The sequence below is a fragment of the Schistocerca serialis genome, chromosome 8, assembly GCF_023864345.2.
Source record: "Schistocerca serialis cubense isolate TAMUIC-IGC-003099 chromosome 8, iqSchSeri2.2, whole genome shotgun sequence".
Taxonomy (NCBI): domain Eukaryota; kingdom Metazoa; phylum Arthropoda; class Insecta; order Orthoptera; family Acrididae; genus Schistocerca; species Schistocerca serialis.
The window spans coordinates 36702944-36726617 of record NC_064645.1 but is presented as its reverse complement, the minus strand read 5'-3'; the positions used below and the strand labels follow the sequence as shown (position 1 = coordinate 36726617).

The following is a 23674-nucleotide window of genomic DNA, read 5'->3' as shown; positions in this document are numbered from 1 at the left end:
AATTTAATTGAATAGATAAAAAGTCTACTCACCAGGCAGCAGCAGAACACAAACACAAAAGAAGGTTGTAACAAGGCAAGCTTTCGGAGTCAACAGCTCCTCCTTCAGGCAGAAGGATTGAAGACGAAGGAAGACGGGTGAGGGAAAAGACTGAAGAGGTCTAGGACAAGGGGTAGTTTTCAGGAAAGTCACCAAGAACCATGGGTCAGTGGAGACTTAACGCACGGGATGAGAAGGAAAGCCTGATTGTTGGGGAATGCGTCAGATGAGATTTGAAAACCTGAGAGCTTGAAGGTGGAAGACAGGGTAATATGCAGGTGAGAGATTACTGCTTAAACATCATGCATGAGTTAAGAAGAGTGAAAAGCTAAGTGTATTTTACGTAACAGAGATGGGAGGGGGTGGTGGAAAATAGACGAGTAAGACAGTGAAAGATGTAGAAAACTAAAACGGAGTGAAGAAAAGAGTAGTTATTGTGAAGAAATGCTGAGACAGAAGCAATTAATGTAAATTAAGGCCAGGTGGCTGGCGAGAACCGAGGACATGTTTTAGCGTTAGTGGCCACCTGGTGTCTGAGGGAAGAATCCAGATGGCGCGTGTGGTGAAACAGGCGCCAATGTCACAACTGCCATTTTGTGAAGCATGCTCTGTGACAGGATATTACGTGTTGTCAGTGTGCACCCTCTGCTTATGCCCATTCATACTAATTGATAATTTGGTGGTAATCATGCTGATGTAAAAGGCCGAACAGTGTTTACATAACAGCTGGTATATGACGTTTCGTTTCACAATGGCTTTCCCTTTGACAGTATACGTTTTGCCAGTTACAGGGCTGCTGTAGATGGTGGAAGGAGGGTGCATGGGGCAAGTCTTGCAGTGGGGATCGTCACAGGGGTAGGCGCCATGGGATAGGGGTTGGGAGCAGGAGCGTTGGGTCCGACAAGAATACTGGGAGGGTGACAAAAAGCTATTCTAGGTGTGGTGGGCAAAATTTCAGACAGAATGGATCTTATTTCAGGGCATGATTCTAGGAAATTATGGTCCTGTTGAAGTAGCTGATTAATACTTTCCAGATCAGATAACAGTGAGTCACGAGTGGTGCTCCGAAGTTGTTTCTTGGTGGGGTCAGCAGTACCAGGATTGGATGTGATGGCCTAAAAATTTTGCTTTTCAACAAGGCTGGTGGGGTAATTACGCGCAGTAAAGGCTGATGTGAGAATGGTGGTGTATTGCTGTACAGAGTCTGCATCTGAACAAATACATTTGCCTCGGATGCCAAGGTTGTATAGGAGGAAACATCTGACAAGGAAAGGATGGCAACTGTCAAAAAGCACGTACTGGTGTTTGTTGGTAGGTTTAATGTGGATGGAAGTGTGTAGTTCGCCCTTGCTGAGGACGAGATCAATATCAAGGAAAGTGGCATGGATTCAGAATAAGACCATGTGAAATTTAACTGGGAGAAGATATCCAGAGTTTCCAGGAATTTTAACAGGTCAGTGAGTTCCAAGTACAGAAATCTCTTGCTCTCACCCACTTATCTGTGGCATGTATGGCTCATCAGCCACTTTCCACACCACCAGACTTCTCTCCTTCTACAAAATCCTGCAGTTATCTGCCCCTCATGTTTCCTTGGATGGTATCATCCACCAAACCGACTTCAAACTGCAACAACATGCCAGATTTCACCTCAAGAAGCTATCCCACCTTCTCCTAAACTACCTGAACACAGGTATATTCCTTCCTGCCCTCTGTGGCTCCCTAAACAGCCACACCGTCAATCACTACTCTTCTCCTACAAACCGAGCTTGGCTAATCTTAACATCCCACAGCCATCACCACTGCCACCCAGACCAAGAATAACCCATAATCACAAGAACCAGCCATAACAGTACAGTATCCTTAACCTCTGATCTAAATCACTCTCCTCTTCTGAATTATCTGTATTATATAAGGGTCTCATTTTCAGCTCTAAACCTGCATTTGAGCATGCTGCTTTCATGAAGGAACTACTTCCCTTCACACGTAATATCAATTGGAAATGTCAATTTGCAGCACCCAATCCCAAAACCTTTCCAACAGCAAATCTGACATTGAACCCTGCCCTGAACATTTCAGGCCATGATCCCAACTTGATCCACCACCACTACCTCAAAATCATCCCTTACAAGCCTTCCAAGACTTCCTGATATCCAGCATTGCTTCACATTCCTTCCTCAGGTCCCTACAACATGAACCTAACCTGTCCTCTGCAGAACTCCAGGCTCTACATTCCCTAAAAGCTGATGACCTCATCATTATCCTCTCAGTAGACAAAGGATCTACCACTGTAGTACTTAACTGAAAGGAGTATGTTACTGACGGTCTACACCAGCTGGTGACACCTCTACACACAGCGTCTGCCATCAAGATCCCATCCCTGTGATTCAAACTGACCTGCAGTCCCTCCTAGAAAACTCAGGCCCCTCACAAGGACTAACACCCCGATCCATAGAACTTCCCACCCCACCCAAACCATACACCCCCACCTTATATCTTCTTCCTAAGATCCACAAACCAAATCATCAGGGCAATCCTATACTTACTGGCTTCAAAGCACCCACCAAATGTATATCTGCCTTAGCTGATCATCTGAAATTCATGTCCATCCCACTCCCACCACACACCTTGCTTGTCACCATTGCACCATTGATGCCACCTCCCTCTATACCGACATCCCCCATGCACATGGTCTATCTACTGCTGAACAATTCCTCAGTCAGCGCCCGCCTGATTCCAGACCTATGACAGCCTCCCTATACACCATCAACTTTATACTTACCAACAACTACTTCACCTTTGAGGGGCAGACATACAAACAGATCATGAGTATGGCCATGAGAACCAAGATGGCTCCTTCCTACACCAACCTTTTCAGGGGTCACTTGGAGGGCATTTCCTGGGTTCCATAAGCCTTCAGCCCCTGGTTTGGTATAGGTACATTGATGACATTTTTACCATATTGACTCATGGTGAGGCTGACTTGTTAAAATTCCTGGAATCTCTGAATACCTTCTCCCAGTTAAATTTCACAAGGTCCTGTTCTGAATCCCATGCCAGTTTCATTGATGTCGATCTCATCCTCTCGGGAGGATGACAGTTCAATCCCGCATCTGGCCATCCTGCTTTAGGTATTCTGTGATTTCCCTAAATCGTTTCAGGCAAATGCCGAGATGGTTCCTTTCACAGGGCACGGCCGACTTCCTTCCCCACCCTTCCCTAACCCGACGAGCCTGATGACCTCACTGTTTGGTCTCTTCCCCCAAATCAATACAAAAAATCTCATCCTCAACAAATGCCAGATACACACTTCGTCCACATTAAACCTACCAACAAATAACAGTACTTACATTTTGACAGTTGCCATCCTTTCCATGTCAAACATTCCCTCCCATATAGCCTTGGCATTCAAGGCAAATATATTTGTTTGGATGCAGACACTTTACAGCTATACATCACCATTCGCCCGCCAGCCTTCACTGCATGTAATTACCCCACCAGCCTCGTTCAAAAGCAAACTGCCCAGGTCATCACATCCAATCCTGGTACTGCTGATCACTCCAAAAACAGCTTCAGAGCACACCACTGGTGACTCAGTATTATCCTGGTCTGGAATGTATTAATCAGCTACTTCGACAAGGCCATGCCTTCCTAAACTCGTGCCCTGAAATGAGGTTCATTCTGTTTGAAATTTTGCCCACCACACCAGAATAGCTTTTTGTCGCCCTCCCAGTATTCTTTTCAGACCCAACGCTCCTGCTCCCATTTCCCTACCCTGTGGTGCCTACCCCTGTGACCGTCCCCACTGCAAGACTTGCCCCATACACCCTCCTACCCACATCTACAGCAGCCCTGTAACTGGCAAAACATATATTGTCAAATGGAGAGCCACCTGTGAAACACCAGATTACATATCAGCTGTTATGTAAACACTGTTTGGCCTTTTACATCAGGATGACTACCATCAAATTATGAATGGGCATAAGCAGAGGGTGTACACTGGCAACACGTAATATCCTGTCACAGAGCATCCTTTACAACATGGCAGTTGTGACATTGGCGCCTGTTTCACCACACGCACCATCTGGAGTCTTCCCTCGGACACCAGGTGGCTGGCCACTAACGCTACAACATGTCCTCCATTCTCGCCACCCACCTGGCCTTAATTTACATTAATTGCTTCTGTCTCAGCATTTCTTCACAATAACTACTCTTTTCTTCACTCCGTTTTAGTTTTCTGCATCTTTCATTGTCTTACCTGTCTATTTTCCACCACCCCCTCCCACCTCTGTTACATACAATACACTTAGCTTTTCACTCTTCTTAACTCATGCATGATGTTTAAGCAGTAACCTCTCACCTGCATATTACCCTGTCTCCCACTTTTATGCTCTCAGATTTTCAAATTTCATTGATGCAGTCTTCCACAATCTGTCTTTCCTTCTCACCCCATGTGGTAAGTCTCCCCTGACCTGCAGTTCTGGGTGTCTTTCCCTTAAATCTACCCCTTGTCCTAGACCTCTTCAGTCATTTTCCTTCACTCCTCTTTAATGGTTCTGCCTGACAAAGAAGCCACTGGCTCCAAAAGCTTCACTTTGTGAGTAGATAATTTTATCTCTCCAATTCAATTATTCTGTCAAAAATTTATTGTTTTCAAAGATAAATATGGTAATATACAGTCAAATAGCGGTTACATCGAATTTTTTTCAGTCTGACGGCGCTTTGAGCTGAAACTGTCTTTTCCTCTGTTCAAATTACTTTAAATTCTCACTTTATTTGTTTGTTTAAAAGCACTGTTATTAATTGTAGATACTCGTGGTACTCTTCCCCTATGAGGGAGATGTCCCCAATGGTGGAATCAACATTTTGAAACCATGTATGTGGTTGTGTGGGCTTGGATCCCGGGTATTATATCGTATGTTGTAATGGTTTACCCTGGTGGCTCCTCATCTGCACGTAATCCACAAAGAAGAATTTTCTACGATCCCCTAGATGACTATCGATTCAACAACAAAATTAATTTCTGTACCCTAACTGTAACATATTGGTTTAGTTACTTCGCCGCTGTGTTGAAGTTAGTGGCTAGGGGTCCAATCACATGTCAATTTTTCTTACATCTTTATAGAAATCACTGTCATCATTATTTTCATTCAATTAGTTGTGGCTCCATGGTGCGATACCTGGGACCCTAACCTACACAGCCATAAAGGTTATTTCAAAATGCCAGCCTCTTGCCTGGGGATCTCTCCTTGTTAGAATGCAATCCTAACTACTGACTGTTTTAAAATTCTTTTTTCAATTAGGAAGAGATCCGCAGGGAAAATCCAGTTGGATAACTTCGACAGGGATGTCATTACACAACCAATCAAAGACTTCTACTTGGTGCAGCAGACTGCTTCCAGTCTTGACCAACCATAGAAGAAAGGATTGGCTAGACTTTTGGTATCACAGCTCTGAGAAATATTTTGTTGTGCATGGGAGTCACATGGAAAAAGTGCAGAATAATATCCTGATTGCTAAGCATGAAGACATTATTCACTGGTGCTTGCATTTCAGTGTAGAACTTAAATGAGCCAGCAGGGAAGCAGCCACATAAATACTCTATCTTGATTAAACTTAGATAGCCAGTAACATCACAGCTGTTTTACTACTGGCTCTTTTTAATTTTTAGTTTTCTATGAGAACTGTCAGGGAATTAGTAGCAACAAATACTATCAATTCATTCAGAATTAAAGTATCGATTTTGATTTCACAAATCCTGTAAGCTTTTGTTATGCTCATGTTTGTTTTTACTTTCATAGACGCACAATTTGTAGCCACTGACATACGGTTCTCAGTGCCACATGTAATACACTCTAATGATGCACTACGAAGGAATTATGTGAACAGGATGTAAATCTGCAGATATGATGTACTTGTACAGCATCCAAATGATTACAGTTTCAGAAAAATCGAATGATTTATTTCAGAGAAAGAGCTTGACAAATTGAGCAAGTCAATAATGCATTGGTCGACCTCTAGCTCTTATGCAAAGAGTTATTCAGGTTACCATTAATTGACAGAACTGTGGATGTTCTCCTGAGAGATATCATGCCAAATTCTGTCGAAATGCCAGGTTAGATCATCAAAATCCCAAGATCGTTGGAGGGCCCTGCCCAGACAAGTCTTTTCTGGTCACCAGTGTTCAGCTGGAATTGGGTCTGATAACTTAAGACAGTTCTACTCCAGTCGACGACATTCTAGGCCGAAGACACGTCTGAAGATGCCCCGGGCATCGGTGGCATACCAACCTGACTGTCACCCACCACACAGCCTGACGAACAGGAGTGATCATCTAGGGTGACCATTTCTTTTCATAGCTGGACCCTTTGGTTGTCATCCATAGCATCCTTACAGCACAGCAATACATCAACAATATTCTACATCCTGTTTCATTGCCCTCCATGGCAACCCATCCTGGGCTCGAATTTCAGCAAAATTATGCTGGACCGCACAGAACAATAGCTTCTACTGTTTGTCTTTGATACTTGCTAAATGCTACCTTACGCAACAAAGTTGCCAGATCTCTCCCCAGTTGAGAACATTTGGAGCACTATGGGCATGGCCCTGCAACCATCTTGAGATTTTGATGATCTAACATGCCAATTGGACAGAATTTGGCACAATATCTCTCAGGAGGACATCCAAAAACTGTATCAATCAATGCCAAGTGAAATTACTGCTTACACAAGGCCCAGACATGGCACAGTGCATTACGAACAGGCTCAATTTGTAAAGCTCTTACTCTTGAATAAATCATACAGCTTTGTGGAAACTGTAATCGTTCGTTTTTCTGCACATGTACATCACACAGACCTATTCTTGTTCCACATGGATAATTCCTTGTGGTTAATTTTCTCTTTTTTCTTTTTTATCTTTTTTTCTTGGCCTACGTTGACTGATACATGAGCTCAAGCATAGTGCCAGCAGTGAGTGGCTTGTTACCTTCCCCCCTTGCCAGCCTATGAACTGGGAGTCAGTGGGTGGAGCCTGCTTCCTGCTTCCTGCTTCCTCCACTCCTGCACTACCAATCAGAATTTGTTTACCACTTTTTGAACAGGCTATACATGCAGCTACAGCTACAGCTATGTTCATACTCTGCAAACCACTTTGAAGTGCATGGCAGGGAGTACCTCCCACTGTACCAGTTATTGGTGTCTTTTTTCCCAGTGTGTCCACCTACAAAGCATGGGAAGAATGAGTATTTAAATGCCTCTGTATGCTCTGTAAATAATCTAATCCTGTCCTTAAGAGCCCTATGTGTTTGATATGTATGGGATTACAGTATATCCCGATGAGTCATAATTTATAGGTGGTTCTTGAAACTTTGTAAGTAGGCTTTCTCGGGGTAGTTTGCATGTATCTTCAAGGGTCTGTCAGTTCAGTTCTTTCAGCATCTCTATGACACTCACTCATGGGTTAAACAAACCTGTGACCATTTGTGCTGTCCTTTTCTGTATACATACAATATCCTTGGTAGTCCTATTTGGTACATGTCCCACACACTTGAGCAATATTCTAGGATGTGTCACAGAGTAATCTAGCAGTCTTCTTTGTATACTTACTGCATTGCCCTACTATCATACCACATGCTTTAACTATGACTAAGCCTCTGTCATTGTTCCATTTCAAATCCCTGCAAAATGTTACACTCAGGTATTTGAATGAATTGAGCAAATCCAACTGTTAAACTTGGATATTATAATCAAAGCCTACTACCACTTTTTTTACGAAGTACACAATTTTGCATTTCTGAACATTTAAAGCAAGGTGCTAGTCTTTGCACCACTTGAAAATCTTATCAACATCTGACTGAATATACTGATTTGCCAAACCATCTACTTTATTTGTAACAAATCAAAGAAATTACTGTAATATAATAACCTGTACTTCTCTGCTATTAACACAAAAATGACTAGCAAAAACTATTAACAACTATATGTACACGGCAATCAAAATACATAACAAATTGTCTAAACAGGCCCCAAGCATTCCAATCAAATTATTTAGGAACAGCTTCTCACTAGCTAATGCATATTTTCATCAGAATTTTTTTTAGAAACATCCAAAATGAAAATAAAAATGTAAAAAGCTTCTGGATCGCGCAAATGAGAATGAGACATTCCTCAAGAGAATCATAACTGGTGACAAGATATGGGTCTATGATTATGATGTTGAGACCAAGGTTCAACCTTCACAATACGTTGGGAAAGGTTCTCCACAACCAAAAAAAGCTCATCAGATCAAATGTCAAAGTCGTTCTGATAGTTTTCGTTGACTCTGAATGATTAGTGCATCATGAGTTTTTGTCAAGAGACAAACTGTTAATCGATGGTACTATCAGGATATGTTGCAGCACCTGTGAGAAAATGTGAGATGGAAAATGGCCTGAAATCGCATCACGATAACACAGCCACACATTCATCCCTGCTCATGCATGACTATTGCACAAAAAATGAAATTACTGTGCTGCTTCATCCTCCGTACTCTCGAGACCGATGCATTCCAAAGTTGAAAACCCATTGACAGGAAGAAGATTTACAGTGATAGAGGAGCTAAAAAAAAATTCGCAGACAGTGTTTCGTCCTATCCAGCAAGAGGCATACCGAGACTTCTTCCAGAAGTGGAAAAACAGTGTTCAGAGAGGTGTATCAGTTGTGCTCTATTTCAAAGGAGATAACGAACAATAAGTGAAAAGTAAGAACAGAAAAATTTTGTGGACAATGTTCCAAATTTTTCTGAACAGAGCTCATATATTAGCAGCCAAATAATACCATTTCATGAAAAGGATCTTCAAAAATTCAGGCTCAAAATTAGCCAATGCTCTGCCAAGTATAGTTAAGTGCCAATACCATAATCTAAAGAGTACAGCAACTTAAGTGGAAAGGTCATAACTGGCACAGGACCAAAAGAAACAGAGAGAAAAGAACAGTGCATATAATAATTTACAGAGGCATAATACATTACAAAAGAGAATGGAGACAAGCTATAGGTAATACCAATATAAAATCTATATTGGTAGGCATTAGTAATACACATAAATATCTTGAATATGAAGTTATTTGACTGGATAAAACAGAAGACATGAGATTCCAAATACAGCAAAATGAATTAGGTAGGATTCATATGGAAACTAAAATTATTCAGGCCTCACAGCATTTTTGTAGATGACTGATTAGTGGATACAATTTTTTATCATTGTTCACAAGACTGTATGTATAACACATCCTCTGAATATTCTCCAACAACCACCCTGCGAAATGTAATGCGGAAGTAGTGTGATGCTCCATCCTGTAGAAACCGTATAACCTGTCATATTGCCAAAGAAACTTTCTCAAGCAGCCCGTGCATAGTATTCTGTAGGAAGTCCAGGCACATTCCTCCATCAATGCACTGTCGAATAACAAACAGTCCAAGTATGTGGTTAGCAAGAATCTCTGCCTACACACTGATGCTGAACTGATGCTGATGGGACACCACAGCCATTCCCTGAGAATAATCTGCAGCCCGTAAATGATGATTATGTAGATTTATGATGCCAGATCTGGTGAAGGCTGCTTCATTGGTAAAGAGGATTGATGACAGAAATCACATAATTGTGATGGCCGGTGCACAAACCATCGGCAAAATCCTTCCCATATAGGGAAATCTGCTGTTACTAATCCATGCACTTGTCGCAGGTGACAGGGATAGTATCAGTTTTCGTGCAGGAAACACATAATCGTACTTTAGCTTACACCGTGTTGGCGGGGCACTTGCCTGGAGCTTGCACTACGGTTCACCTCAATATCCTGTTGAACCGGGTCGTCCAGATCTGACATACGCACAGTCCGCCACATCCCTGCGTGTTCATCTGTCTGGAGGGACCTGTGATCATACAAATGCCCAAAAAGGGCTTGAAATGTTGTGTGATACAGTCGGTGCCTGTGAGGGTACTTGTTTTTGTATAGCTGTGCTGCCTCTCCACCGATCCCATCTGCTTGGCGGTACACAGACACCATCTCTGTTTGTTTCCAACATGAATACCAGACCATTCTGCTGCTTACAGTACACTGTCTCAATCACACAGCCTGCAACACACAAGGGACTTTCATTCGTTAGTGCCCTCTACCATGGCATTTTTGCACATATGTTCATAGGACCTTTTTTCCTCCATTTCCAGTCACATCCTTGCAATTTGTCGGTTTTATTAATGTTCATCCTGTAAATATGTAGCACTCTCTCTCTCTCTCTCTCTCTCTCTCTCTCTCTCTCTCTCTCTCTCTCTCTCTCTCTCCATATTTTAATTAATTTATTATATTTATTTGCTTGTTAACTTTTTTGTCTGCCTTCTTGTGTCATTGTACTTGGCTTTCTTAGGTTAACCATTTTAAGATTTGTTATAATTTCTCATGTTAGACATCAATAACAGAACACTGCCTGAAACTGATGTAGCCCAGGGAGCTGGTAATTACAATATGCAAACAGTAACACTTGCTGGAGCCGTGTAACACACTAGAGATGTAATTGTGAAGTTGACTGTTCACGAGCCCTTCCATAGGCACAATTTTTTTTGGAAACAATGTGCCTATTATTTCTGGGGTAGAATCTGTTATAGGTAAACTGGTAAGGGCAAAAACAACTGTGAACCTTACATTGGCTGGAAGCTGCTGTAAAATGAAGATAACAAACTAAACTTGAAACTTCAATCATGGAAAAATGTAGTATTATTGAAAAGGGCTCCCAAAACTGGTCCTTTGGGTCTAACGATTTGTGTGTGTGTGTGTGTGTGTGTGTGTGTGTGTGCGCGCGCGCGTGTGTGCATCATAACCGCATCCTGAAGCTGACAATTTTAACAACACTTGAGATGAGTAAAAACAATTGAATGATAATTGAAGTCTTTTTTTTTTTTTTTTTTTTTTTTTTTTTTAAAAAAAATCTACATCTATACAATTACTCTGCAATTCACAATTAAGTGCTTGGCAGAGATTTCATTGAACCACCTTTAAGCTTCTTCTCTACCGTTTCACTCTTGAACAGCACACAGGAAAAATAAACACTTAAATCTTTCCATGCGAGCTCTGATTTCTCTTGTTATAATGATCATTTCTCTCAATGCATGTGGACACCAACAAAACATTTTCACACTCTGAGGAAAAAGTTAGCAAACAAAATTTCACACGAAGGTCCTGCTACAGTGAAAAATGCCTTTGTTTCAATAAATGCCACTCCAATTCATATATCATATCCCCAGCACTCACTCTCCCTTATTTCCAATAATATAAAACAAGCTGCCCTTCTTTGAACTTTCTTGGTGTCCTCCATCAGTCCCATCTGATGTTGATCCGACATCACACAGCAATCCTCCAGAAGAGGGTGGACACATATAAAGTAAGCAGTCTCTTTAGTAGACCTGTTACATTTTCTAAGTGCTCTGCCAAATAAATCTCAGTCTTCCTTTTGCTTTCCCCATAACATTATCTATGTGAATATGCCAATTTAAGTTATTCTTAATTGTAATACCTCAGTATTTACTTGAGTTTACAGCCCTTATATTTGTATGATTTATTAGGTAAGTGAAATTTAGTGGGTTCCTTTGATGCCCATGTGGATGACTTCACACTTTTCATCATTTAGAGTCAATTGCCACTTTTTGCACCAATCTTCTCAAAAATCAATTTGCTATTTGTTTTGATCACCTGATGTCTTTCTATGATGTTGCCCTCCGCCATACACCATCAGGTGGCTTGCGGAGTATGGATGTAGATGTAGATGTAGATGTACATGACAGCATCATCTGCAAACAATCTAAGTAGGCCGCTCACAATTGTCTCTTAAATCATTGATGTAGATCAGGAGCAACAGAGGGCCTCTAACACTTCCTTGGGAAATGCCAGATATTCCTTCTGTTTTACTCAATGATCTTCCATCAATTATTATGAACTGTGACCATTCCAACAGGAAATCAAAAACCCTATCTCATAACTGAGACAATACTTCACTAGCACACAATTTAATTAGAAGTCACTTGTGAGTAACAGTGTCAAAAGTCTCCTGTAAATGTAACAATATGGAATCAATTTGATGTCCACTGTCAGTAGTACTCATTACTTCATGGAATAAGGAGCTAGTTGTGCTTTACTAGAAAAATATTTTCTGAGTTTGTGTTGCCTATTTGTCAATAAATAATTTTCTTCAAGGCAATTCATAACATTCAAGCACACATACATTCCAAACTCCTACTGCAAATCAACGTAGTGATATGGATCTATAATTCAGAAAATTATTCCTGTTACCTTTCTTGGCTGGTGGTGTGACTTGTGCAACTTTCCAGTCTTTGGATACAGATCATTCTACATGCGAGAGTGGGTATAAATGACTGCTAAGTATGGAGCTATCGTAACAGCATATTCTGAAAGGAACCTGACAGGTAAGCAATTTGAACTGGAAGCCATGCCTTTCTTAAGAGTTCTAAGCAGCTTTGCTACACCAAGGATATCTGCTTCTAAGTTACTCATGTTGGTAGTTGTTCAAATTCTGGAATATTTCTTTGTCTTCTTTTGTGCACGAATTCTGGAAAACCATGTTTAGCAACGCTGCTTTAGTGGCACTATCATCGATAACATCACCATTGTTATCGCACACTGAAGATATTGATTGAGTATTGACACTGGTGTTCTTTGGAAACTATCAAATGCATCTCACATTGAACTTCATGCTAAATTTTGAGATTCTGTAAAGCTTCGACAATCTTGAGGATTTGTTGCAGTGAGGAAAGAACTTTTTCTTAGACTGTAACTTTGAGCAAACTTTGTTAGCTGTTCTAATACTTGTATCAAATTATTATGAAATATCACATTTTACTGTTTCAGTTTACAGTGATAAGAACTCAAAACATGTTTCATCTTGTGCAGTAGTATTTTTGAGTTTTCTGAATTATCTCTGTGTCTGGGAGCAAGCAGTTCTCCACAAGAGGCATTTCTGTTCACCCTAGAATCACATTCTGTTCTTCATGTAGACAGATATGGGGGTAAGTTTTACTGCACCAAGACTATGTGCACTTCTATCATCCTTGACATATCTACCAACTTGATAGAATGAGATTTTCACTCTGCAGCAGAGTGTGTGCTGATATGAAACTTCCTGGCAGATTAAAACTGTGTGATGGACTGAGACTCAAATGTGGGACCTTTGCCTTTTGCGGGCAAACGCTCCACCAACAGAGCTACCCAAGCATGACTCACGGCCCATCTTCACAGCTTCAATTCTGCCAGTACCTCATCACCTACCTTCCAAACTTCACAAAGCTCTTCCAACCTGTTTGTCACTATTACCAATCTGTGCATCCACTCACTGTAAATTTCATCCTTGTTATATCTCTGCACAAACCCATTCTACTTGTACATAAATTTGGCAACATTTTTCGAGTACTGTAAGCATGTCACATGCCTCTTTTTTAGAATATGCCATACATGAACTGTTACCATAAACCCATACCACAGAAAACTTGACAATATACTGCAGAAACATCTCTTGTTAGAAACAGGTAATGGAACTAACAGTCAAGAACCACAAGTAGTATCTTGTGCCAGCAGTCCACACCTGTTCCAAGTGAGAGATGCTGCGTTACCAGGAAGAGAATTTTGATGACAGCAAAAAACAAAGAAACTTCTTAGACAAAAGTGTTCTGGTCTGTGACCTCTTTGCACAAGTACTAATTTTTCCCATATTCCCATTTGGAATGTTGAAATTGTCCAGCATCTTTCAAGGAAGATAAGGTTTATAATTCTGTTAACTGTTAGACTTTTCACACGAGTGAATGGAAGGGGGCAGAAATGAAACTCACCATTGTCCCAGGCAGCCTCCTTGGTGTGCAGAAGGGCTGCTAGTCCAATGTTGTCTTTTGGCATGACACGGTTCAGCATGTTGTCTGAGCCCTCCGCATTGGCCATCGCCAGCTGCGTGAATTCCACCAAGTGCTCCTTTATCAAGGTAAATCTGAAAGAAGTCAGTAACATATTTTAGTTTGCTTACACTTGGAATGGGAAAATGTATGTGTAAATGCAAGGTCAGGTATTATGGCACATACATGTCAGATAACTATTCTCATCTGCATAAGCGTTACATCAAATTACAGTGTGGCATATAAAGACACCTGCCATCAATGAAGCCAAGTCACCTGCAAATAACTGTTACTCAACAGACCACCAGCACAATGGCCCACACTTAATCCAAATCAGGGGACCTAGCGACCACCCCAGTCATCCCACGCCACACCGGACAACGGCCATCAGCAACAGACCCGATTACTTTGTGTGTGTCATCTGTGCAAAATTTTGATGTACTGACTGACCTATTTATATTATAAAGAAGGAACAGTTCCTAATTTTCTGCAAAATTTTGCAGAACCTAGGAACTGTTTTTCCTTTTCAATATTATTATCATGTTCTGACAAGCACCAATGTAAAATTCAGTAAATGTCCTATTTATTATACTAACTTGTGCAACTCTCATACTGGATTCAGGTATCTGGGCTTCACTGTTCTAAAATCGAGTGCAGCGTAAATGCCGCATTACAACTTTCAACCTCACAGCACTTCTGCATAGATGTCCATTTGAAATAAATACCCCCACGGTAATATACTCACAGGTATTATAACGGATGAAGGAAACACGGATTAACATAGTGTCGACGATACTCAAATGCTTACCAAGAGGAGATAATACTGTCGACTAATGACTAATCATCCTGTCACATAGTTCTCTGAGATTTCAGAGAAAACTTCAAATATCAATGACATCCAGTATCAGGGACAAGTCTCAGTACTCGAGATGCGAAAATAATATGTGATTTTTGTGCAAGGACAGTCTGACAAGTTTCTGAAACAAAGCAAGAAATTTTGCTGAGAGATGTGCTAGATGAAGGGAACTGACTAGATCAGGTTGTACCATGACACTAAACTGCAGTAATTGGACCATGGCAAGTGCAGCAGTCAGAAAACACTTCGCTAGGCTCAGACTGCATGTCACTCAGTCTACATTCCCAGGCTTTCCCTGGCACCTAGGACTGCAACACACTGGTCGTGCTGTGCATAACGAGTGCCTCCAGAAAATTACTTCATGAGAGAATAGAAATTATTTTTAAATATGGTTATGTGCCTGTTCCACTAGTCACAAATGTAATTGATCTGTAAAAGTCTGCATTCGTGTACAGTTGATGTTTGAAGATGAACAAATCTACAGACTGCACAAGTACAAGTTGCTGGAGAAACAGTCACAAGTGTCACAAAAGGGAGGCATTGTCCAGCTAACAAGCTAAGCATTTACTTGGAATGATATATATTAACACATGCAGTATCACATATTCCCCAAAAGAGGCACTGCAGTGTCTCTGTGGGTTCAACTGTGGATTTCCAATGAAGTGACTGAAACAAAGCAGCCAGGAACAGCACACACACCTGACAAGGGCAACACAGGGACACAGTACATCATACTCAATGTATCCATGCTGCCGTAGTCCGACATTAAAAGCCACAGTGATCACATTAGACCATTGCCACAAGCTGTTCCATTCCACTGTGTTCCAACCAATTCACTGAAACTCTCATTTGCACCTCAATAGTGAGTAAAGGAGGAACATACGACAACACACCAACATGTATGCTTCGAAATATGACACTACGTGCTGCTGCTTATGTTAAGATATATATTAACTTTCTGTTGTAAGTGCTCGCAGCAGTTGTTTAAAAGATGTCATTTTCAAAGAAGAAAATGTCTAGAGACATACATGAATAGTGACATCATCTGGTATGAGGTATCATTTCTTCAGCATCTGACACTGCTGTAATCTTTACATTTGCTGACCATCAAACATCAACTGCAGGACAGTGCAGTGTGTTACAGCTAAATTACTTGATGATCATTTAGGTAATGGGTTGTACAATAAGCATATTTCTGTATTTTACAGTCGTTTCTCACATGTTTCAGCCATTCAAACTGAGAGGACTCCTGTACCGAGCTGAGCCGTGCCGGGCGAAATGTCTGTAGGCTCAATCTCACTGTCAAGGGACTGGGCTGCGAGGCAACGAGCACTTCGCCACTCCAGCTGACACCCTGCCCAGCCGTTTGCATGCCAGTGTATAGCAAGGTAATAGCTGCAGCTAGCAGGTAGCACACGTTAGGTACTCACTTGGCAGTGCGGTAGAAGATGGCGCAGCCGTCGACGAACTTGCGTTCGTTCTCTGTCATGGTCTTGGCACGCGACTTGGGTGAGAAGATGCCATCGTAGCCATCCATCTTGAGTTGTGGCAGGAAGAAGCTGTAGAACTGGTTTGTCTCCACTTCCTGCAGGTAAGTACGCAGGAATCAATGACACACATACACATAACATACGGAAATTTCATCTTTTGTCTACCTAGAAACAGCAGGCAACCGAGATTGCGATTTGGATTGACCATGCCATTAGAGATGGAGGACGAGATTCAAATTGGGGAATGACAGGCGAGGTAATCGATGGTGTCCTTTTGAAGGAATCATTCCTGTATTTGCTCTGAAATTTAGGGAAATCGTGGAAAGCCTAAATCGAGATGGCCATATGGGAACTTGAACTGCTGTCCTCGTGAGTGTGAGTCCTACGCCTTATTACCACTTACCACTGTCTCAGCCAACTCGCTCGGTGTTTGTCTTGCCATGTCACACACTGTCCACTGTAGAGAATGTTTCTCCTGGACATACTTTATTTCAACTCATATGAAGAACACTGTCACAGACAGGCAGAAGACATCTGGCCCGGATATACAAATGGTGGGTAATGTGACCTTAGAATAATGACCCTCACTAACTGGAAGGCTTTCAGCATGTGAGATACAAGTTTTGTCAGAACATAAACTGTCACAAGTGAGTTCGTGCCATGTGTGCATAATGCCTACTGTTCACCAGCACAGCCACAGAAGGGCAGCCAGCCAGGAGGACACATTCCGAGTTCCTTACATAAGCTCTGGCTAACTGGAGCTGTGACCGAGTTCAACCACCACAGTCAAAATCAACACTGTCGCACTTTTTGAAATACATCTACAACTACTTCACCCAGTTGATACCATGAAAATCCATAGTTCTGTGCATGTTCAGTTGCGAGCTGCAATATTTGCCATGATGAACAGCCAAAAGTACATTCCGACACAGTGTGAAGGCTTGCAATGATACTATACAAAGAAAATGAACTGGCTCAACATTTTTTGTCCATTCTCACCATCACATTCCCTTAAGAAAGATGATATTGCTGCAACAAAAAAATTTTGCAGATACAGCAAAGCTGAGAAATAACAAAATGACTGTTATGGCTCAGAAGGCACTGACAGCCATAACTACTGAGGTAAACAGACAAGAAGCACGTTACAATGCCCACCAAGAGGACAGAAGAACACTCGAAGATATACTTACCCCAGGCAGACAAACGGAACATTGCATAAAATGGAGGAAGAAGAATTCATAAGGAAAACATTGGATTTATTCACTGAGAACATTACTGAAATACAAAAAGATCCCCCAAAAGTATTTCAGACAAAGCTCAAATCACAGCTGAAGAACAAACATTGCTTGCTAACTTACTGTAAGAGAAAGTATAGCAATATTATCATTTCTCAGGCATCAAAGACAAAATCACCACCAAAAATACACAAAGGAGATTGCGTCACTAGATCCACTGTGGACCCAGGAAGCAAATAATAGCCAAGACATATATGAGTAAAAACATATGAAACAAATCAGTAAAAAATAGTCAGCAGCTAACTGGGGAAATTAAAGACATCAACACTGCCATTACATCCAACTAATATTGTGTGACATTACAAACCTAAACACAACATACCCATCCCAGTATCATTCAAAGTCATTAGGTCAAATCTTCTAAAACATAAAAAGCTCTCATTGTCATAAACTGTTGAATTCAGGGACCTGCTTGAACCAGTACTGTAAACAACTATTTCACATTTAATAACAAAATTTACATACCACATAAAGGTCAAGCAATAGGTTCAAATATAGTAGGTGCAATTATCAATAAATGTAATTACTAATATTCCTCAGACCACATAAACAGTTAAGTAATAAACACTAGTATATCAGACTAGGCAAATTCTTGAAAGATCAGGAATAAATGTTAACTGTGAAAAAATTCTGCTAGAATCTAGATAGCTAAAACCAGAAAATTTGCATAAAATACAAACATTACTAAAGATAGAAGACGGGAAGGAAACACACTCCATAGATTATGTTGAGGAAAGATGGGAATATTTTTGCTCAACACTAAGTTATTACATAAATATTGCTTGTCCTATTGTATCCAGAAGTCTAAATATGGGAGTTACTAGGAAATGGATCACCTTAGATATTATAAAACCGAAGGAGAATCTAAAACTAGCACTGAAAAGTGTTGGATAAACACAACTACGACTAACATTGGCACATATAACAAGAAGGAGAGAGTCCATAGTACAGTTATAAGAGAAACTAACTCCAGATTTTACCAGAAACAAATTTCAACTTCTAAAAACATTTCCAAGACTGTATGGTCATATGTAAATGGGTATAGCAAAGGGTCTGTTAGGGAAGATAGCAGTAATATAATTTTAGAGAAAGATGTAGGGATCCAAATTACGTCAGCAATATTTTTATGTTGAAGTTGCAAAAACACTTTTTAACAACAGGTCTCAAAAGCCAAGTAATATGTATAACATATCCAATACTGCAGATTGTATTTTTCTGACAAGTGAAACAGAGGTAGCACATGAAAGCAAATAGTACAGGGTGCGGCAGAACTGACTGTTTCTATCGATTACCACTGGGGCTGTGGTGGGGGTAGGCAGTTGCACATGGTCTGCCTTTGTTCAGTTGTTGACCCCATTTCTGGACCAGTGCACATCGTGGTTTTGCCTTTCGTGCTTATTATGAAAACAACAGATCTGTGATCGCAACACAATGAGCTTTTCAGCAACAGTTCAACATTCCACACAACAATGCCATTCCTAATGCAAACACAATTCGGTCCTGGGTTCGGCAGATGGAGGAAACTGGTAGCACACTAAGAATAGATACACATGGCCAATGCAGGTCCTTCAGAATGCCAGAAAATGTGGAGCGGGTGTTGTAAACACAAATGGAAAACTAATGTAATGTCTTACATAATAAGAATGATCCTGCTGCTGATTGCCCTTTTTTGTTCGTTTCAGGGGCCTTGAAACACATGCTGCTCTAAAGAGTGGCTTCCAGAGTGTAAGATGGGGGAAATTATTCAGTGCATAGTTTACACTACTGAAGTGTGATAGCAAAAGCATATTGTGTAAATGTGAAAATGAGCATGTAATTATCGTGCTGTCACGAAAGTTTTAATATCCTTGTTTCCAACTCTTTTAGATTATGTAATGCACTCTTTTTTTTTTTGGCAGGGGGGGGGGGGGGGGGGGGACGACATCGTAGAGTCATAATTTACTTTTGTTAAGTGTGTGTGTATGTGTGTGTGTGTGTGTGTGTGTACAGCTCACCTTGCCACCCGACAACACACAAAATATGTTTGCCACCCTACAACACACAAAATATGTTTGCCACCCTACAACACACAAAATATGTTGCCTACAGAGCACTAGTTAACAGAGATAAATATGTGAAGCACGAAAACTCAGCACGATAAAATAAATAGTTGCAGAAAATGGCAACCATGACACACTTATTGGCATCACACAGAAAAGAATAATGGTAGTGATGATGATGATGATGATGATGATAATAATAATAATAATGATAATAATAAAGCAACAGCTACACATAAAATAAAAAAGAAATCCACTGTCTACATTCACAGAGCCAAAAAATCACGCATCTAAACGATGCTCACCACCTTTTACGATAGTCAAGTCATTATCCACAAGGAATTTTTACTTGTGGGAATGACACTGAATGCTGCATGGTACATTGAAATTTTGACCTGTTTCATGAAACGTCTATGCAGGATGTGAACCAAGTATACACAACAAGGTTCCTGGTTTTTTGTTCACAACAACGCTCACCCACACACAGCCAGTATCTTCAAACAGTTCCTGGCAAAAAAGGGGTTGGTGCAACTTGAACATCCACCATACTCGCCGGATCACAATCCTCTAGATCTCTTCCTATTCCCATTACTCAAACTCGCTTTGAAAGGAAAGATATTTGATGATATTCCTGACGTCCAACAAAATGTGATGTGGCTTTTGAACACCATCCCAAAGGAAGACATTGTGCAAAGTTTACAGGACATGTAACACAGAGCTCAGCAGTGCATAGTTATGGGAGGTGACTATTTCGAAGGGCAGTAAGGAAACTGTAGTTCATAGTTCATCCACATTAATGTTACAGGACTATTCACTGAATTTTATTGTCAGAGGCTGTATATTAACAATTAAGAGTCTCTGAAATGATGTAAACATCTGAATGTGATAGTGTTAAGTAAAAATGCATTTGTTACAGTGCTCTGTGTGCCAGATAAATAAATTTCCAGCAACAATGTAAATAACAGTACTAATGATTTAATTGTGCAACTCACTTAAGGTACACACTAAAATAAATGTATCTTTGTGTACGGGGTAATGTTTCATTACATAACCTGACTGGCAGACCTAGCAAATGAACCTCATCAAACTTCAGATTAATGTACACGTAACTCAATGTTGTCGAAATGTCTCATGACACTAAATGTTAGTAAAAATGAATTGACACAGTAGAAATTATTTCATAAATTCATTCCAACGTAACTCATGAGAAAGAGGCTAAGTGACTATCCTTCCACTTCCAAAATAAGTGAGGTCACAGGTCAAGAAATGGAATAGGTTTCCAAACAGGTACATTTGTTAGAACAATACCTTTTGTATATACTGGTACTGTGAATTGAACAGCTGCTATGGAACCGCATATACAAAAAGCTACTGATGAATTACCTTATGAGGTACTGGGTAACGGGCTCAAGCAGCTAAGCACCTTCAAGCAAATCGTTACAACACTTGAAAATAAGGAAATTTTGCTTATACATTTCAGGCCCACAGCCTAACAGTGTCCGAATAATCATAGTCAGTGATTTTAATCCAGTGTGGGTTTCCTGAGCCTAACTTAGCAGAGCTATAGGACCAGCGTTCAGATCACAATCGACCACTGTCTCATTTTTCCTGGACTCCATGCTGTGTCTTCAAGTCGGAAATGTTGGTGGTGATAAAGGGTGGTTGGATCTTGACCCTCCCTTCACTGGATGGAATGTGTGTATTCCATGCCCCAGATGTCTGTGCATAGTGTGGGTACCATAACATCCCAATATTCACGAAGTCAGGTGCAGGAAGCTGCCTAAAAACCCCAACAACGGTGGCTAGCACACTACTCCTCATCGTTTAACTGCCGCATGGACCTGACTGAGGGTAGATGAGCCTCCCTGAGTCCTGAAATTGGTGTGTTAACACACGCAACTCTCCAGGCGAGACACAATCAACAGCAGTGTGTCATCAAATTGAAAGTCTTGCCATACTTTTCACTCTTTGGAAACAAAATGAAAGACGTCGGAAAATTAATATAGTCTTATTGTAAACAAAATAAATTTTATCACAACAAAGGGAAGGAAGTATTCAGCATGCAGTTGTAGAAACTTTGGTGAAAAGTGTTTGTCAGTAGCTCATTAGCCCCTCCTCCCCTTTTTTAAGGTGATGTGATGGTGAGAACAGACAAAAAGTGTTGAGCCAAAGCATTTTCTTTTCACAGTGTCCTCGCAAGCCTTCACACTGCGTCAGAGAGTAGTCAGCAACACAGAAACAGGAAGACTAGAGAATTCATGTGCACCGAACAAAATAGTTGAAAGCCATTTTGCTGCATGTACCTATTTCTCCTGTAATATGCCATAGGCTGATGAAAAAAATTTTCTCAGCTATTCATCATATCAAATTTAGCAGCTCACTACTGAACATGCACAAAGCTATGAATTTTGATGATATCAGCTGGATGAAGTAGTTGTCGACGTGTTTCGAAAAGCGTGTGACAGTGTTGCAGTTTTATAATGAAGATCTGAAATTGGCTAAAGGAATAAACATCGAAGGACTGTAAAGCGTGTACACAGTAAAATTTATTTTATTTAAAATAATAATATAAAATAATTTGGTATCAGTTTTCATTCTGTTTTGAAAGAGAAAAAAGTATCACAAGAAGGGTGATTTGAACTCATGCTCATGGATTTTGATTGTGCTGGTTGGGCTTTGTCCCCACTCCAGTTAGCCAGAGCTTACGTCAGAACATCTGGAGCTGGCTGATATCATTAGTTCTTGTATATTTGGGAAACTAGTAAGTTCTGAGCATCATACGCATAAATTGCCATTTCCTTATTTTAAGTGTTTTAATGATACTGTCTGGTCCAAAACAAATCCTGCACCATGATATCCGACCTGGAATTTTTTTCTAAAAATGAAAGCACAGTGAGCTAAGCTGTTTGACAACAGTTAATTAGTGGTTCCTAGTAAGATTTACAAGTCTGTGAAAACGTAATACAGTTAAGAAGCAAGCGGTTTGCCGAAACGTTGCTCAACCAATTCTCGAGCATCGACTGTAAGTGTGGGGCAGGACCATTAGCCCTGAGCATCAATCGTCAGTCTGGGAGCCTTACTCGGCTCAACTAATGGCATGGTTAGAGCAGGGGTGATGGTCAGTTCTGCCAACGTAACGCTGTTGTTGTATTAACAAGTGTGGAGTTTGAATGAAGTGACTAAAACACTGGAGTGTGAAACATCTCGAAGTGCCAACTTGTTTGCAAGGTCACTACTACTTTGGCTGTTCTGTTCTGAACTGAAGCCAACCACCCCCTGCAACAGTGTCGCGCCCAAGCAACAGGCTGCAGCGCACTGCAGAATGCCAGGTGAGGCACTCGCATTCCATGTGAGACTCACTGTCTGATTCCAGAATGAATCCTATCATTTTTTAAAACTATGTGACTGTGCGCTGGACGGGGACTCAAAATGGGGAATTCGCCTTCCGCTGTTAGCATTGTTACTGCTCCAACCATCCAAACTTCCAACACCTAGCAGTTCAAATGGCTCTAAGCACTATGGGACACACCTTGCAGCACTACAGCTCCTGGATGAAACTATAATGGGGACAAATGTCTTCACCATAGCACAGATTCCCTGCAGAATAAGAAACTTTCGCCTGGGCTGGGGAAAAGGAATTTTTCTGCAGCTTTGCTCCTTCCCACAAGGTATGCATGAGAACTTCTGTCAAGTTTCGAAGGTGTGAGTGGTACTACAAGAACTGTAGCCAAAAGAGTGGGTTGTGGCCTTTTTTTTCCTTCCCACAAGGTACCATAACATTACGTTGCAATTTTTGGAGTTTTGCTCTTTAATTTCTCTACTTTATGTCTAAAATTAGTTCAAGTTACATATCAACATAACACAGAGAGACTGTTTGGCATAAAACGTTAAAACTAATTTATGTTATTTAACAAAACTTATATTATCGCAGATACAAGAATGTACATTGCCACTGTCACTTCTTTTTTTTTCTTTTTTAACCTCCTTATTTATTTAATGAAAACAGTATTACAAATGTGTTGATAACGGTTGAGCTT

The 23674-nt window shown here is 40.7% G+C and overlaps 1 protein-coding gene across 1 annotated transcript in view; it reads right to left on the bottom strand.

Annotated features, from left to right (window-relative positions):
- Positions 1-23674, bottom strand: part of LOC126416505 (CCR4-NOT transcription complex subunit 6-like) — a 140272-nt gene that overhangs the window by 76800 nt on the left and 39798 nt on the right. The window contains exons 3-4 of the mRNA XM_050084246.1: positions 16244-16398; positions 13901-14052 (exon numbers count right to left, since the gene is read on the bottom strand). Of these exons, the coding sequence (XP_049940203.1) occupies positions 13901-14052; positions 16244-16398 (307 nt within the window). The remainder of the gene's footprint in view (positions 1-13900; positions 14053-16243; positions 16399-23674) is intronic.